Genomic DNA, 19293 nt, shown 5'->3' with positions numbered 1-19293 from the left:
CAAATTTCTGGTTAAGGAAAGCAAGCTACAGCCCCCTAAAGGTCGAATGAATATTAGGCCATTTTTGTAATCATCCCAAATCATTAACACAGTATAATAAGAGGAAAAAAAAGCATAATTTCATAAAAGGGCACTTTATGAAATCTCAAGACAACATGACCATGAACAGTTAAAATCTATTGATTCCTAGATTAATGTAACTAATCAAATGCTTTGGGTCTATTCATTCACCAGCAGTTCACATATAGAAAATATTTAATATTAGCCTAAATGAAATGTATGTGAGAGAAAAATACGAGGAAAGGGAAAGTAAATCTAACTTCTACTTTTTATTCACACCATTAGTACAATAAAAATTAATTTCTGAACAAATTCAGGAGTTTATTTGATCATTAAGGAAGCTTTAATGTCCTACCATATAATCTAGGTTAATAGAAAAGACTGAATACAAACTATCTTAAGACATTAATCAAACTTTTAATGTATCAATTTATTGCATATGTCAGTACAGAAAAATAGAAAGTGTATTTTAAAAGAAATTTATTGTAAAAACACAAATGTAAATGTTCGCTTTTGCCATGATTAGCACATAATGTACTATAACATTCAGATTTGAGTTATAAAATTTTATCACTGCTTCAAATAAAATATGGCAAATAACAAAAATATGATTTACATTATGAAATTGGGTTAACTTATTTTATCCTGAACGTATTTGAAGAAGTTGAAAACAACTTGAATTTTCAGTATATGGAGTACTGACAGAAATTCTGTTATAAATGATGTTAAACAACACACACTCATCCCTGTTACATATGTATATATGACACTTTTCGTAAAAAAAGTGTCTCTTACACACAGTCCTATTGTTAAACTACATTTTTAAGATACAAAATATAAATGGAGGTATATTTGCACCATCTGGCAAAATGTGTTGACTACTATTAGGATGAATGCATTTATTTTGTCATACAAATGAATATACTATTTCTGATTAGCTGAGATGATGTGCGCATATGGCAATATAAGTCAACAGAAGTGCTTTTTATTTTCTACTCTGATTTTAAAAATATGTCTGTGCTCTGTCATTTCCCAACTTTACCTGAGTGATATGAAAATACATAAATTTAAGGATAATCCAAAAGCATTATGACTAATTCTTTTCACATTTCTTTCTCCATAATTGCTGTCAAACATAATAAGAAAAACAGAGAGGGGAGAGGTCAGTGGAGGTTTTCAGTATATCTCAATCATAGTCTAATTTAAAAAGTGACTTCTGCGACACCCTCTTTTAAGGTTTACCTTATTTATTCCTAACCTCAAGGACAGGACTCAGTCAAAAACTACACTTTGGCTGGGCTTGCATGATAGTTTATATAAAATTGAGTATGGCCTTCATTCTTTAATTCCACCAAACAAGCCCATACCCACCTCAAACCAAATCTTATAAACAAAAGAAATGAGTATGAAAGCATCAGGTGGTATGATTCTCAATAAATATTATGGTATCATTAATCTGGTGACGCATTACCAAAGGTAGAATTTGGGTTATTCTCAACTGTCTACAGTCATGAAAAGATAAATTTAAGCTGCCCCATAACAAATTTCAGAACACCATTTTAACGAAACCACCAATTTTACAGTCAAAGTGTTTGCAAAAACATAGGGTAGATGCAGTATCAGGTGCTCCAGTTGCCTTCTCCGTTAGAAACACCTTGAGTTCAAATGATCTGTTTTACATGTTATGCTTCCTTTTCACCAACCTCACCAGCTAATTATTTCCTAGATCTACATTTAAGAACGATGTCACATTTCCCTTTCCAGTTGTTTCTATCCTATTAGTATTCTTTTATCTGTTACAAATGATTTTTTCCTGTATTTTGTAATATCTTTTTTTAGGATCTTTCTTGCCATTTTACCCCCAATAATCCCTTTTAAAATAATGGATTTTGATCTCAACGGATTTTTTCTTGCCATATTTAAAATCACTCTAGGGTTTCCAAATTCCAGTAGCTTAATAACTTAAAAACTCATTCAGAAACTCCTACAGCTGCTCTTACATCAATGAGCCAGAAATTAATAAACAAGATGGACACACACCTATTCCCACTAAGAGATGAGTCCAAACGAAGGTGTGACTCATGAAGAACTCACGTTTTATTAAGACCAATTGCTTTGGCCACAGTATTAGACATGCTTTAAAAAAATGATGCCACAGGCTTCACGGACCCCTGATAATAGGAGTTTGTCTTCTACTCTCTTCCCATCTAAGGAACCAGTCTCAAATACAGAAGGAAACTAGGAAGGAAAGATGTGCTACAACCCTAGACACCTTTTCCTTTTGTTGCAGAAAGAAAGGCTCCTCAACCCAAAGAGGAGAATGAAGGTAGGGATGGGACACATGTACTCCACAACTTCTGAAGTCCTGGGTCAAAAAGAAGAGGGGGGGGATTGTTAATAAACCTGGAGTACTAAAAAAAAAAAAAAAAAAAAAAGCAGCATAAAACAAAACACTGATGAAGAAAAAGCTTTTTATACTTCATCAGCATAATATTTATAACTAAAGTTGATAAATTCCTCCATAGTGTACTAGACTAAATCATCACATGAAAACATAAGGTACTTTGTAAACTTTAAAGAATGATACAAGTCTAAGGTGTGCCATGTAAACTCATGTCTAAATACACTACATTTTGTTGTATTAACGTTCTTGTTAATACATTACTATTTAGGATAGTCATTCTATATAGCTATGATTGACAAGATGAAAAGTAGCCTTTAATTGTAGTGAATTTATAAATACAAAATACACCTTCCATGATACGCGTTTCCAACTTTTTTTAAAAACGCATGATGTTTTTACAATTTATAGAAAACATTATCCTTTAGAAATCATACTTGCTATAATTTATTTTTTTTCTAAATACTGACATAAAGTGAATGATAAGAATGTTATTTGGCAAAAGTATTTCTAGCCCTATCTCTATGGAAAGAGTTTCAATTAAGGTCAAGATTACTGACCCATTATTTCTCTGCCCTAGCTGCTTGCACAAAGCCAATAAATATAGCTAAAATACTCAGAATATCATATGTTAAAGCTGACATAACGTACAGAGCTCAATTACATCTAATTTTTGAGGACTGCTTGAAACAACTTAGCTTATATATCTTAAGGTAAATCCTGTAAGGATTAAGGGGCTGTTTTTTTAAATAAGATTTTTCTTACCTTCTATATGTCGAAATACTACTTCCCACTTACAGCCATTTAATTGTTAAATGTGGTCACAGGTTCTGTGATCAAAAGCTCTAGAGTTCCTTTATCCGCACATTCTCACATGTAGAAAATAAATAAGACTTCCTAAAGCTGTCTTTTGATGCAGTTCTTCTATTTCATAACTGAAACATCAGACCAAAGAATATAGTTTTCATTTACTTTTGTTTTTGTAACTTTTATTTTCAGAAAGTCCAATAAATGATATCCTGGCTTTAGTGGGACAGATATACCTAGATACTTGGACTTAAAAATGAAATGTGGGAATTCTTGTAAAATAGTATGTACAATAATGTAATGATAAGACTTCCTAATTCTTAAACAGATTCTAATCTTCATTATGACTGCTATTAGTGGTTCAGCTGTAGACTTACAAAATCGACAGAAGCTAAAATTCTCTTTGCCACCAAAATTACAAATGTTAAAAAGTTCAAATATGCACATCAAAGCTGCAGTAAAATTCTCAATTTCTATTTTTACATGCCATGATCCAGACTGTACCTAACAAAACACGGTACGGTTATATTGGAAAATGGGGTCCCATTTATTTGTAAGAAAAAGCTGGATCTCAGCATTCACCAGAGCAAAATTCAATGGCAACCTGCACATAGGCCTCAATTTCATTTCTTGCTAAAAACAAAATAGAGTTTACATAAAAATAGATATAACCCAGGTTACCATATACATTGGTATATGACCAGTATTTACATTAAAAACATTGCATTGCATAAGTCAAGGAATAAAATACCATCATGCATTTCATTTTTAAGGTGAAAAATGCAATTACAGAACTAAGTTTGCTTACCATGATTGTCCCAATATTTACTAAAGGAATAATACCCAAAGGTTTCTTGTTTACATGTCTCCTTCCACACTTAGTCATTAATCTAAGTGTCACGTAGATTACACAACTTCAGCAACAAGAAACTTCTGAATATGCTATTATGATAGCATACTAAACTAAAGATATGGATACATAACCATATTGAAAGGTTCGATGAAAATGTAGGAAATCCCAATAATTATAGTCCTTCAAATGTAAAAAACTATTTGGATCATTTTAGAGGAGCACTGAAGTCCTTTCAAAGTTTAATGTCACTCTTCAGACAAGTACAGATATAACACACTTCCAGAAAGGAACATTCTTTATCATTCTGCACAAATTAAAATACAGTGCATTAATCAAAAAGAAAAACATTATATAATTGTTACATTAGATGAAGTTTTTGCCATTTCTTCAGGAGAATGACTCTTTATTACTTCTTTGATGAACTGTTCAAGGGCAGTGAAGTAACCCTGGCATTGCCATGTATCATTATGAGTTCCATCAGGAAAAATGGCTAATCTCTTAGTCCGAGATGGGGAAAGTTCATAAAGTTGCTTCATCATCACTGGTGGGATTAATTGGTCAGAGAGTCCAGAGATGAAAAGAGAAGGCATTCTGCACTGAGAGATTTTTCTGTAGGACAAAAATTTATTTTTGTAGCACCATAAAGGAAGGTAACGCATTGGAAAGAATGAAAATAAAGTGCTGGCCATATGCGGTATGCTTAAAAATGTGTTCTCCACCATGATGGCTGAAATCCTATGTGAATTTTCAGAGGCCAAATGAATAGCTACTGCCCCTCCCAAGGAACGGCCGAAAAGAAAAATTTTTGTTTTGTCAAGGTCAGGTCTGGTCATCACGTAGTCCAGCACAGCCTCAGAGTCTAGGTAGAGTCCTTCTTCACTTGCTTCTCCTTCACTTTTTCCATATCCTCGATAATCAACAAGCAAAAGATTAACTTTGAGGTTAACCAACATAAGCAATGCATTCGGTAACCTGTGACCTATGTTGCCTGCATTCCCATGAAAATAAATTATAGTTGGGGAATAGGGCGAATTGTCTCCAGTGTATCTTATCAAAATAAGATTTAGACGCACTCCATCTTTGGTTCTGATGAAAATGTTTTCATGTGGAATACCAGTCGGCATGGGAACATAAAGGCGTGAAGAAGATGGCTGTTCTGGGAAATAAAGCAATACATCCTGGAATTTATAGAGAATACCTGCTATTGATATGAATATTAACAAAAGTAAGATAATGCCTCCATACAGATGGAAAGTCACTATTAAAGGTAAAAGAGAAATACGGCAGAGAGCCCAAGACCATGAAGCCAAAGCTATTAGCCATCTTTCAACAAAGTTCCACAGCATCCAGGACTTTTCCATTGTGGCTCTCCGTAAGCGTCCTGAAGAGAGACAGAGATAGGGAGAATCAGTAATTCAACATACATCTATTATTTTAAAAGTTAGATCCATGATGTAATAAATCATGGTACTAGGTGAATCCTTGGAAACCTACATCAATCCATCCACAAAATCGATTGTTCTAATTTTCTTCATCCCTTCAGTTCTCAAGGTCTCCTTTCTCCCTCCACTGCTGTATATATGAAACACAAATATTCATCAAACTATATTCATTTTCTTAAAAAAAAATGCAGGTACTTTCATTCATGTATTCTCCTTGATTTGACAGAAAAATAAGTTGATGCCATGTTCCCAATTTTTTATATGAGGGAACAAACACTCTGCAGCATAAGTGGATTGGCCGTGTCCCAGCTTTGCCGACAGAAGAGCCTGGAGACCAAGAGCATGCTTCTAATGCTCCTGGTGCACCCACTGGTCAGCTAGGTAAGGTGAGGGCAACTTTTTAATTTGAGGTAAAACTGACATATACCATATTAATTTCAGGTGTACAACATAATGATTCAATATCTGTATATACTGCAAAATGATCACAATAAATCTAGTTAACATCCATCTCTATACATAGTTACAAAATCTTTTTCTTGTGATGAGAACTTTTAAGATCTATGCTTAGCAACTTTCAAACATGCAATACAGTATTAACTTGTCACCATGCTGTACATAACATCCCCATGACTTATTTTACAACTGTTAAGTTTATACCTTTTGACCCACTTCTTTTATTTTGCTCACTACCCCCAGCTTCTGGCAACAACCAATATGTTCTCTCTATCTATGAGTATGGGGTTGTTTTGTTTGTTTTCAGAATCTACACATAAGTGAGATCATACAGTATTTGTCCTTCTCTGACTTACTTAGTATAATGCCCTCAAGATCTATCCATGTTGTTATATACGGCAAAATGTCCTCCTTTTTAATGGATGAATAATACTCCATTGTGTGTGTGTACGCACAGACACATCCCACATTTTCTTTATTCATTCATCCATCAATGAACACCTAGGTTGTCTCTGTATCCTGGCTATAGTAAATAATGCTATAGTAAACATGGTGGTGCATATATCTTTTTGAGTTAGTGCTAAATTTCATGACTTTAATCCATTTTGAGTTAATTTTTCTGTATGGTGTAAAACAGTAGTCCAGTTTCATTCTTCCACATGTGGCTACCCAGTTTACCCAATATCATTTATTGAAGAAACTGTCCATTCCTCATTGTATATTCTTTGTCATAAATTGACATATTATGTGTGGGTTTATTTCTGGGCTCTCTATCCTGTTCCACTGATCTATGTGTTTGTTTTTAATGCCAATACCATACTGTTCTGATTACTATAGCTTTGTAATATAGTTTGAAATCAGAAAGCATGATGTCTCCACCTTTGTTTTCCTTTCTCAAGAATACTTTGACTATTCAGGGTCTTTTGTAGTTCCATACAAATTTTAGGATTATTTGTTTTATTTCTGAGATAAATGCCACTGGAATTTTGATAGGGATTGTACTGAATCTGTAGACTGCTTTGGGCAGTATGAACAATATTAATTCTTCCAATCCATGAGTACCAAATACCTTTCCACTTTCTTGTGTATCCTTCAATTTCTTTCATTAATGTCTTATAGTGTTCAGTGTTCAATTCTTTTACCTCCTTGGTTAAATTTATTCCTTGATATTTTATTCTTTCTTTAAATTGAAATATAGTTGACTTACAATGTTTTAGGTGTACAGCAAAGTGATTCAGTTATATATAGATACATACATACACACACACACATATATAACTTTTTCAGATTTTTTTCCATTCTTTTCCATAATGTTATTACAAGATATTGAATGTATCTTGGGCTACATAGTAAGTCCTTGTTTATCTAACAGTGTATACCTGTTAATCCCAAATTCCCAATTTATCTCCCCCTCTTTCCCCTTTGGTAACCATAAGTTTGCCTTCTATATCTGTGAGTCTATTTCTGTTTTGTAAATAAACTCATTTGTATAATTTTTTTATATTCCACATATAAGTGACACCATACGGTGTCTTTCTCTGTCTGACTTACTTCAATTAACATGATAATCTCTAGGTCCATTCATGTTGCTACAAATGGCATTATGTCATTCATTTTGGGGGCTGAATAATATTCCAGTGTGTGTGTGTGTGTGTGTGTGTGTGTGTGTGTGTGTGTATGCCACATCTTCTTTATCCATTCATCTGTTGATGTATATTTAGGCTGCTTCCACGTCTTGGCTATTGTAAATAGCACTGCTATGAACACTGGGGTGCATCCATCTCTTTGAATTACAGTTTTCGTCTTTTCTGGATATATGCCCAGGAATGAGACTGCTCAATCATAGAGTAATTCTATATTTAGTTTTTAAGGAACCTCCATCGTGTTCTCCATAATGGCTGCACCAATTTACATTCTCACCAACAGTTTAGGAGAGCTTCCTTTTCTCCACAACCTCTTCAGTATTTATTATTTGTAGACTTTTTGATGATGGTCATTTTGATTGATCAGTGTGAGGTGGTACCTCATTGTAGTTTTGATTTGCATTTCTCTAATAATTAGTGATGCTGAGCATCTTTTCATGTGCCACTGGCCACCTGTATGTCTTCTTTGGAGAAATGTCTATTTAGGTCTTCTGCCCATTTTTGGATTGGGTTGAGGGTTTTGGGGTTTTTTTTGATATTGAGCAGTATAAACTGTTTGTATATTTTGGAAATTAAGGCCTTGTTGGTCTCATGGTTTGCAAATATTTTCTCCCAGTCCATAGGCTGTCTTTTCGTTTTGTTTATGATTTACTTTGTTGTGCAAACGCTTTTAAGTTTAATTAAGTCCCATTTGTCTATTTTTGCTTTTGTTTCCATTTCTCTAGGAGATGGACCCAAAACAACTTTACTGAGCTAGGTAGGTTGAGGGCAAATTTTATTAAAGAGGTAGTTAACAGATTCTAACCTATCAAGACCAATCCAATAGAATTTATTGTCAATTTTCTTTTTCACATTATAGAAAAAAATTATAATTCAACTAAAATAAAAAATATAAAATATGTTCCCTTCTATTTGGAGGTTCTCACAGCTAAATTTAAAAAATAATTTAAATGGAACACTAGTTTCTAATATTGTATTATTTTTAAGAAAAAGTCTAATAATTTGTCTTTCATATCTGATTAAAAAGAAACTTTAGGTAGTTAATACTGTGAAATATGCTCAATCTTTTATAGAGCCCTCACTGCAATTTCATACCAGCGGGTCAACAAAAATTGCTACAGTATACTGATAAGGCCATAAACACTTGGGGGATAAGTGTGAAACAAAGACACAGAAATTCTATTTCAGAACCAGAGATAAATGAAGAAAACGACTTACTGGAGAAAAATCTTTTTAAAGTTTGCTAAAAACTATAACTGATGTAAAGAAAATACAAAAGAAAAGCTTTCAGAAGTCATTGTTTTTGTTATCAAATAAAGTTTATGTGTGTTGTCTTAAAAAGGCACAAGAGGTGAGATGTTACAATTTTGCTTATGTAGTACTCATTTACTTATATATTTACCATTTTTAAAAATTACATTCTCTTTTACTCACTAACAAAACTACCATAAAGAAGTTATTCTTAAATTTAATAAATAACTGTTAATGACTTATCTTTATAAAATTTTACTGTATGTCATAAGCTAATAAATGTGGCATTTTAGTTCATCAAATTAATTTAAACATTGAAAACCCAGTTAAATTATACTGGCTACAAAGATGAGTTAGACAATTTAATAGATTCGATTTTTCATTATAATCTCATCAAAAATATTTTACTATTCTGCTAAACATGGACCTTCGAATCTGAATTTGCGTTCAAATAACTCTCTTTGAACATAAACCAACAGTGTAGCATTTTTCTGAAGTTTCTCTAAAATCAACACTGCCACCCAGTTGCAGCAAGTTTTATTACAATAAGCACTATGTTAAGCCAGAGAAAAGCAGGTATGTGAGGTAAAACAAAAATCCAAGCTTAACAACTAGAGAAGCAATACCTGAGCATTAGGTGTCAGACCTGGATAAGAACCAGATTGAAAGAGGCTACACTACAGCAGCCAAATAAGCCAATTACACTGAATACTGAATAACTGTTCCAGGTCAAAAATCAATGCTGTTTACAATCTCTGACCACTATTCATCAACAGCTTAAATTATACAGGGCTACTCTATAATCCTTCACTGTAGTGGATAAGTCTGAACAACACATCTGAGCACTTAAGTTTTTCATCTAATGCTTACTTAATTTTATTTCTTTAAGAGAATGATTTTTATTTGTACCCAGAAGTTATATTAGGAAAATTTGAAAACAGACTGGCATTTACTTTATACATCAAAATAAAATAATTTTTGTATAATGATTAGGATTAACAAGGTTTGGGATATAACATACAAATATACTAAGGCACTGTGTCATTTGGAAAATAAGATACCATTTAAGATATTTCTTTAGGGAAAAAGTGTACTTTTTTTCATAGTCAAGCCAATCATTTATGGCAGAAGTATCAGAGAGATGAGTAACTCAAATATCACTTATTTGGTGATACAGTAGGAAAAAAACACTAAAATTCCATCACCCTTAAAGTCTGCTCTACCATATATTTGTTAAATAATCTTGGGTTTATCAGTTATTTCCAGTTTGAATTTCCTTTTCAGTAGAATGAGAATTCTAAAAATGCCTATTTATAAAGCTGGTCAGCATTATCAAATAAAATTAATAAAAAGGCATTTACAAATGTTACAGATATATTAACTTCATTTGCTTTTGTGACTAGTATTTCTGGCTATACTACTACATTCTTAACCATGTTCTGCTTGAATTAACATCAAAATTAGAACTTACCAAGCACCTATAAGAAAAAAAAATATAGGAATTTGATAAGGGCATGGCAAAGCACTCCTACAACCTGGATAATCAGGAGTGAATTGACTCAAGTTTTCACATCAAAGTTCTTATAAAAAACTAATACAACTCTAAATAAAACATAAACCTCATAATACATGGACAGGGCATATTTTGAAATTCAAACCACCTATATAGATTAAACTATATAAAGTTTTCGATTTTCAAACTTTGAAAAAATATCTTTTTTAAAAAAGTAGCCTCTTTTTTTTTTTTTTTTTTGCTGCCTCCAAAACAAGACTTCACTCACAGAAAAGGCTCAGTAAACAGCTATTATCGTCATTACCATGACTGTCATCATTACCATCATCTTTGTTTTTACATCATCTTATTTCATTCTGTCCTTCTTGGGAACTGCAACTAGATGTTTAAAGATAAATTTGCTTTTTTAAACACACAGTTGCTTGCATATATTTATAATCATTCATAGGAAATTATGGCAAAACATCTATTTTTTAAAGGTCTTTCTATAATGTACACAGTAAATCTAACCTCATATAATGAGAAATGCCTGAGAACATGAGAAATGCCAGCATCACATGACAGTCAAATCTTTTGTTGAGAAATTTCCTGAAAACAAGTTTCTGAGCTCTTCCCCAGAAATCACAAGCTCTGTACAGAGATCAGCCTTTTGGTCTCTCGCACTGGGCTCTTCCTTCTCCTCTTTCTTCCAGAGGATGGGAACAGGACAGGATCCATGATCAGTGAGAGCTTCTGAAATAAGTTCTGCTCAAGCATCTCACTGTTGATCCAACCAGCTCTCCCATTTGTAACTACAGAAATATTTAAGGGCATTTTAACCCCAGAACAGGGAATTGTTGATGCGCTAGCTCTCAATATCCAGAGACCTGCTCACTGGCTGAGATGACATATTTCGAAGTGAAGTGAGGCTGGGACAGAAGTGTGGTCTCCCTGTGATCATGGTTAGTGAATAACAGCAGCCGTCTTCCTGGGCTCCTCTGTCAGGAACCACAGTCCCCAGCATACCTCATGCTCTGGTGGCATCTCTGAGGGCGTAACAGTGTCTGAGCAATTTTCATTAATTTTCAGCTGACTCATTTTTCCAATTTAAGTCATTTAATCCTCACAACTTAAGGAAGCATGTAATGTTATTTCCCTTTTACAGATGAAAAAAAAAAAACAGGTAGAGAGGTGAAGCAACTTGCTAACGTTTACAAGGCTGATTAATGCTAGAGACAAGACGAGAAATCAAGCCTTTTTGACCCAAAGCTCTTAATCTCTGACTTCAAAGCATCTAACTATTTCTGAGTCTCTTAGAATCTCATTACGTTCATGGTATGAATGCTTCTTAAATCACTGGTAATTTCCTATAACAGCTGCTTCGTCTTCAGAATCTTTTCAACATACAATATTGAATTTAAATTTGTAAGGCCAGGAACTGTGTTTTTCTTTTTCACTACTGTATCCCTATGGGTAGTACAGCACTTTATATATATTCAAAACTAAAATGTTTTTTTTAAATGAACAATCCAGTAATGTATCTGAATTATTAGATTTCTAAGAAAACACAACTGCATTCTGAGCGTCAGACATATATATTTAAGACTGGACACCAGAAAAATGGCATATCTGAGTCCATTATTGGTTAGGAACAGTAGGGATTTAACCTTGCAGTTTTCCACAAAGCATTCCTGAAAAGCTGCCTTAATTAAATGACTTTGTGATAAACAAAGGTAATTTGCAATGGATTGTTAAACTGTGGAAGTCAATAAAATCAATTCATTTTGAGGAATATCAAACAGATGTCAATTTTAAGGACAGGTTAATAAAAACTGTTCTAGAGTGTGTGTCTCTTCTCTATAATACATTACGGCATATTGGCGGTTTAGAAAGAGACCTCCATGCACGAACTGCCTTATTTTTCCTATAATCCAATTAGCCAATAATTTCTGCTCCTACTTCTGTATCACACCTCCATGCTCTTAATGGAACTGGATCTATCAAACAATATAGGAAGGATTTTTTTTGATAAATTTGCTGAAACTATCAACAAAGTACAATTACTAGAGCCATCTGCTGATATGTAAAAACAACTTCACATAAACCCAGATGCTATGATGATCAATAAAAATGAACATTGCCGTCGGTACAGTCCACTGCACAGATCCTAGAGCTAACAGTAAGTTTTCCACTTATTTTGTCAAAAAATTAGTTTGAATAAAGGGTTAACAAAACCTTTTCTCGGACTTCCCTGGTGGCGCAGTGGTTAAGAATCCACCTGCCACTGCAGGGGACACGGGTTCGAGCCCTGGTCTGGGAAGATCCCACATGGCGCGGAGCGGCTGGGCCCGTGAGCCATGGCCACTGAGCCTGCGTGTCCGGAGCCTATGCTCCGCAACGGGAGAGGCCACAACAGTGAGAGGCCCGCATACCGCAAAAAAAAAAAAAAAAAAAGTACATCCTATGAGGAAAATTTATGAAATGTGTTGCCAGAAGAGATGGGTTATTTGCCAGGTTCTTTTGCATGCTGCAATGCACCTGCTGATAACATCTTAGCATCATAAACAATAAAGAGAAATTTGAGTTTAATGTACTCCAAGTGAAATCAATGTTTATACTAATTAAAAAGGCTGTTTAGAGGGAAAGAACATTAGACCTGTAGAGCATAGAAGCTCGGTCAACCAATATCCTTCATCTGCCATTCTTCTTCTACATTATTACTCTGTTTCTAATCTTATGCCTACGTCTTAAATAAGTACCTCACTTATTCTCATTTCTCAATTCTACCTTTGCCAAGTTATCACACCAGCTCTCACATATCAAATGTCTCTAAAGCCCATCTACCTATGGCTTCGACCACCCCAGTAACTGCTAACTACTCGCTAGTAGAGGATCTGATGCATGAGCTCTTGTGATGATCTTTCATAAAAAGCAAACCTCACTTACTAATAAATCCAATGGACTTTTCTCAATCCACACTGCAACACTGTACCCCTAAGTAGCACCAAACCTGGAATCTTCCTCAGCTTCCAGTATAATCAAATCCCTGTGTTTCTCGCTCTGACCCACCCCTAAATGTTGGCATTTTCCAAGGCCCTGTGTATTTACCTTTCTTTCCCTCAGGGATTTCATTCTTTCTCATGGCTCCAACCATCATACTTGTTTATGAATTATGCCCATTCTCCATGTCTACTCCATCGATAATCTCAATTTATCTGTTTCTTGAGTACCTGATGCTTCGTTAACAACACAGACTTACCCAAAACTAAAGAAATCCTCCTCATCTGATGTTTTACATGCTTTATGTTAATTATGAACAGAAAAGCATGACGTGTAAACAAATATATTTTTTAAAAAACAATTGATTCTAGGGCTACATATAAAATAACATGCAAAGTAAATTTAACTATGTTACAATATCAATAATAGGTACATTATTATAACATGCACAGGTCTTATATCCGAATGAAAAAATATCAACCTTAAAAACAATTTTTGTGCTTTTTATTTAGATGAAGTGGTTAGAGGTGCCATCTGATATTAGTGAACACTTCTCAAGAAATAATCTATTAAAAACATGACTAGGGGCTTCCCTGGTGGCGCAGTGGTTGAGAGTCCGCCTGCCGATGCAGGGGACACGGGTTCGTGCCCCGGTCCGGGAAGATCCCACCTGCCGCGGAGCGGCTGGGCCCGTGAGCCATGGCCGCTGAGCCTGCGCATCAGGAGCCTGTGCTCCGCAACGGGAGAGGCCACAACAGTGAGAGGCCCGCGTACCGCAAAGAAAAAGACTAATTTTTATTGTAATGTATAGACAAAGTAAATCTAATTATGATTGTTTTCTTTTTAAAAGCATGGTTCTGAAATATTAGTGGCATCTTTTTATACTCCATAAGTACTTCGAGCAAATGAATGAAAAGTAGAAATCTGATGATGCTCATCTTGAGAATTTTATAGTCATTAACTTGTTTTGTTCACCTTTATTGCTCCATATGCTTCCTATCTTTAAATATCAGCCCATATAAGTAGACAATAACCCATTTAAGGCTAAAAATATAAACAATTTATAGCTGTGAAGCTGTCAGAACCACCATGTTGGTTACAGGGTGAGCTGAGTGACCAGTCGACTGAGTGAGTGATGAACATGTGCATCTGACCTCCTTTAATCACCTTATGTGCTCCCTCATATATGTACTTGGAGGATCGCAAATGGTTCCATTTCTAAGGAAAAATATTTAAATAACTGTTCAATAAGCTGAGGCTTAAAAAAAAAGATCAATACCAAACGTATGCCCACCTTCAATCATATGAGTCCTCAGAACACAACTACACGTCCCCCAAGGGAGTTCTCAAACCCAGCCCAGACCACAAAATGGTCCCAGGGTTGGTTTCCCAGCCTCATCAGATTCCATTGCATCTTATCATAGTATTTCAAGATTAAAGACAACGCCACCAATACTTGCAGACACCTGCTATCTGAATCACAGTGCTCAGACACTACAGACTATTTAAAACTTATAAATATGCAGTCCTATTCCTAAGTAGCTCATGATCTACTCAGTAGCCCTCGGTCTACTCAGGGATCATGGGCATATGTAACTGTATATGTCTAACATAAATTTAATTATAGAGGGGCCAAGGAAAATTAGAGAAAGATCACACTGTCCTTACATAGAGCAAAAGAAAAAGAAAACCTTAACTATGTGTCCTTCACAACATAATTTTAGTAATCTCTGGATTTCATTATGCTTGAATACTTAAAGAAACCATGGGGAAATTTTTGCCAATTTTTTAAAAACAGGACAAAGTACAACTCTAGGGTTAAGAATTTCTCTTACTTTCCATCAAACAGCTGTCTATTCCACTTATTTATTCATTTAGCAATATTTTATCCAAAAATTTAAAATAAATAAAGATTAACAACTTAGATATATCAAGAACTAAAGCTCAAACTATGGGAATGGATACATTTAATTATGACTGCCCCAATAATACTAGCAGAGTAAACTGAACAAATATGTTACTCTTTCAATCGCAGACAAAATTATACTTTAATGAAGGCTGGAACTGTCTCGCAAAAAAAAAAAGTAAATGCTAATTATTCTCATTATTTTTTAAATGCAGAAGTTTATATCGTATTGCACAGTATATATTCATTTACTGATTCTGCCAACAGTAAAAGGTCTTTGAAAACTACAAAAGATGTTTTACCTATACATGAATTAAATATGACTTCCCCCAAAAACAATCTGACTGAAGAGTAACCAATTATAAATACAATTTTAAGAAGTCATAAACGTACTATTATTTTAAAGGCCTTTATATCCATCTCGATTGATAATTTTAGGAACATCTTGTTTAAAAATAAAAACTGCTCGTACATTAAAGAAACATACCAACAAGTGACAAAACCATGTGTAGGTTCAAGGGAAGACTAAAAAGTGGAAAGCAAATTCATGTGTCACGCCTAACGTCTGCATTACAGGGGGAGAATGGTATCCTCTGGGGGAATTCACAGCTTCCAATCACATTTCAAGTAACAGAGAAAGCAGATTCAGCCCTCCTGCATCAATGGATCTCCTTTTCTGCTAAGCACTGGAAAGTTAAGAAACCATGCCAGCTGCACAGCTGAAATGAAAACACAAACAGCCACTATCCGTGTGCTGGAGACACCACAGGATGAATTATCTATTTCCCTAATGGTTACCCACGTGTCATCAATAATGAAAAAGTGTGTATTAATAGTCCTATGGGACAAATCAACAGTAACTGCCTATGGAGATGCTGGATTTAAACTGGGATTTCAATTGGCTTGAGCAGACATCTGGAACATTATACCAGGCAGCAACTTAGTAGCATTTTTGTGCTTTCCCTTTCGCCTGAAGCACAGAAGACTTCGCAAATCTAGTCAACTCTGAGAGAACAAAGATAACAGATTCTTGTCACTGTGGAAGTCAATCACAATTTATTCTGAGATTATAAATATCAAAGAAAGAAAAGGGTTAAAAAAATAGATCCACAAGGCTAAAAATGCAAACAGTGATGTAAGAATTAAAACCGATAATGAAATTCAGGACCTTTCCAACTTACGACGGGATAGTGTTCTAAATACTATTAACTAAATGGGTGAAACTTGGAATTTATTTTCTTATAAAATCAGTGTTACAGAAGAAGTAAGATTCTCAGGCTAGCTCATAAATGCACACAGTTCACACCCTGGATATACTACAGCTTTGCAATTCCAGTACAATATACTGCTGTAGGAGTTGAGACTTATACGAAACAGCAACGTAAAATGTAATAATTTATTATGCAGTCTATCACTTGAGGGGGAAAACATCTTAAATAGAAAAACTAGAACCCTTTTTTTTTTTTTAGGTCTGTTCTCAAAAGAGTATATAAGGGCCTCAAACATTCCTGAGGTGACTAACCGATAATTAGAAAGATTTTATAATCTCTGAGTAACAACCGAGTTCTAAATTAAAGAAAACCAGAGAAACAGAAGTAGATTTTCCTGAGGTAAGCGACCGGAGAGAAGAGATCCCGGAAAAAGGTTAGGTTGGATTGTTTCCCGTACCCACTTCTAAAGTCACAATGTTGACCCAGGACAACTTGGTTAGTAAATGCTCTCGTTCGGGCCTGAGGTGCGGCTGAGAAGCCAGGAGGCTCGCCAAGGTCCGTATGTACAGATACTCATAAGCGGGCTCGCGTTCATCATTGCAAAGGACCTATCAATGGCAAGCAGCGCCGTGCTGTGGGAACGAGGGCGTTTTCAGGCTCCGTACGCTGACGGCTGGGTGGCTTCTGCCAACTCACTTACGCTTTCTAAATATATGTCTCCTGGCGTGTAAAAAGGGGGTCAAGCACGTAATTGAAACACGGCTGCGATCAACTGTAACACAGTATGTTAATACGTGCAGCTACTCGTACGAGACAAAAGTTAAAGCATTTTACTATCTACTAGAGCAGAGTAAGTACAACTCGAAGGTCTGCTAGACCCGGATGAAATAATGGTAGGACTCACTGGAGATTACCTGAGTAGGTGCACACAGGAAGGAATTAGGGCGCTGCCTTATTTTTTCCTGTCAAAACCCAGCTCAGGTAGCAGCTCCTTCAGAAAGCCTTCCCTGGTCCTCTACTCCCTACTGCCAACCATTTCACATCCTGTAGTTTGTACAAATTCATGTGGTGGCACTCGCTGCCGTAGTGTAATTCATCTGCTTTACAGAGACTGTGAGTTCCTGGATGACAGTGACATCATTTTATGCAAATCCGTATTTTCAGTCGACAGAGCAATGCCCGGCACACAGTAAGTCTCTATTAACAGCTACTGAATTGAGCAGTCTAGGACGTAAGCAGGACAATTATGACGTACCACTAGAGGGTCAACCACGAGTTCTTAGCTCGTGGAATAAAACTTAACCTCTCAGCAAAAGATACGAGATTAACCCACGCTTGCGCACAAGTTCTTAACGCGTGCCGAAAGATACCAGGAGAGGATCCATGAAAAGCCAAGCATCAAAACTTAAAGCCCACATCTTCTTGTGCCTTTCTATGCAGTAACTGTAACATGGTGAACCTAAACCAAAGAGCTATCGAATAAAAGACTTTGGGGTTCTGATACCTTGGGCAAGAACTCTCGTAATGCATTTTGCAGAAAACACATGTTGACAAGACTCTACAGCAAAACTGACTTAATTCTATGGGGTGCTCCCGCCCCGTTTCATAAACACCCCAAAGTTCCTGCCATGGAATTCGCAGGGTCTAAACCTGTTCTTGACCTGAGTGGGCCAGGACTACTCCATGTCTCACACCTGGCAGCTGGGATTTTCGCTGCACTTTTCCTGTGTGCGGGGGAGGGCTGGGCTGGGGATGGATGGTGTCCACGCGTCGGTTTGTACACGTTACTGGAAACACCACTGACAGCGAATTCTAAGACACCTTCTAGGACAGCGTCCCGGCGCCGCACCGGAGGGCGGTCGGGAATCGGCGCGCCTCGGTTCCCACAGCGGCGTCTGTTTGGGCTTCTCCCCCCTCGGCCGGCGAGGCTGCGGAGAGGGCTCCGTCCGGTCCCGCACGGCCCTGGGCGCGCAGCCCCGCGCTCCCGGGAGGCCCTCGCCGGCCGCCCCCCGCGGCCCCGGGACACGGCGGCCCCGCGGCCCGCACCGCACTTACTTAGACCTGCTCGCAGGCTGCGCAGTCGGCCGCGGACTCGGAACCCAGCGCCGCGGAGAAGCGTCCCCCCGCGCCGCTTCCGTCGCTCCTCATCGTCCTCCTCCAGCCGAGGGGCCGCCGCCGTCGCCACGGTGTAGCCCGGAGCTCCCGCGGCGCCGCTCTCGGCTCCTCCACTTCCGGCCCACGCTCTGTGTAGCCGGCAAATACTCCCGCCGGCTCCCACATCACCTGCTCTCGCCTTCCTCCCGGGAGTGGGAAGCGGGCCCGCCCTCCCGGGCATGCGCAGAGACCGCGGCCGGAGGAGTTTCCCCACCCGCGACGGCGGCCCGGACGGACAAGATACCGCGGGAACGGGCCGCCGGCACGCGCATGCTCGCGATGGGCCGGATACCCAGCGGCGGGTTGTCCGGTAGCCTTTCTTCCCTCCGATCACCGGGAGGCCTCTCGCCCCCGCTCCGAGGCCTCTAGGGTGAGAGCTCGGAGCCTGCCGGATCTGCCTGTAGGACGCATGTCTTCCCGAAGAAGCGGTGTGTGCCCCAGTCGGTTGTTAAGGATATAGGAGTGAGTTCCGGCACTTAAATCGCTTCCTTAACTTTGTTTCTCTTTTTGTCTTCTCCCAACCCAGACCGCTCCTACCTTTATCAGAGTGGACCGTCACGGGCGGATGCATGGTTTATGAGGCCCGAAACTTATACCATTTAGACGGCCCTTGTAAA

General features: G+C 37.2%; 1 protein-coding gene across 2 annotated transcripts; it reads right to left on the bottom strand.

The window, feature by feature from the left end:
• Positions 1-363: 363 nt before the first annotated feature.
• On the bottom strand, positions 364-18795 carry ABHD13 (abhydrolase domain containing 13). Of its 2 annotated transcripts, XR_014326901.1 has the most exons (3): positions 18578-18682; positions 4077-5502; positions 364-3396 (listed from the first exon to the last, which is right to left on the bottom strand). XR_014326901.1 is itself a non-coding variant. In XM_082859423.1 (2 exons), the coding sequence occupies exon 2, from the start codon at positions 5480-5482 to the stop codon at positions 4469-4471; it is 1014 nt and encodes a 337-aa protein (XP_082715549.1). In that variant the 5' UTR covers positions 5483-5502; positions 18578-18795; the 3' UTR covers positions 364-4468. The 2 variants fall into 2 exon arrangements, 1 of the variants encoding a protein (XP_082715549.1); XM_082859423.1 differs by having other exon boundaries at positions 364-5502; positions 18578-18795.
• Between the last annotated feature and the right edge of the window lie 498 nt (positions 18796-19293).

This window comes from Leucopleurus acutus (genome assembly GCF_964270905.1).
Source record: "Leucopleurus acutus genome assembly, chromosome: 18".
In the NCBI taxonomy this organism is placed as follows: Eukaryota; Metazoa; Chordata; class Mammalia; order Artiodactyla; family Delphinidae; genus Leucopleurus; species Leucopleurus acutus.
Note: the sequence above shows the minus strand (reverse complement) of the source record. Positions and strands in the feature narration are given on the sequence as shown.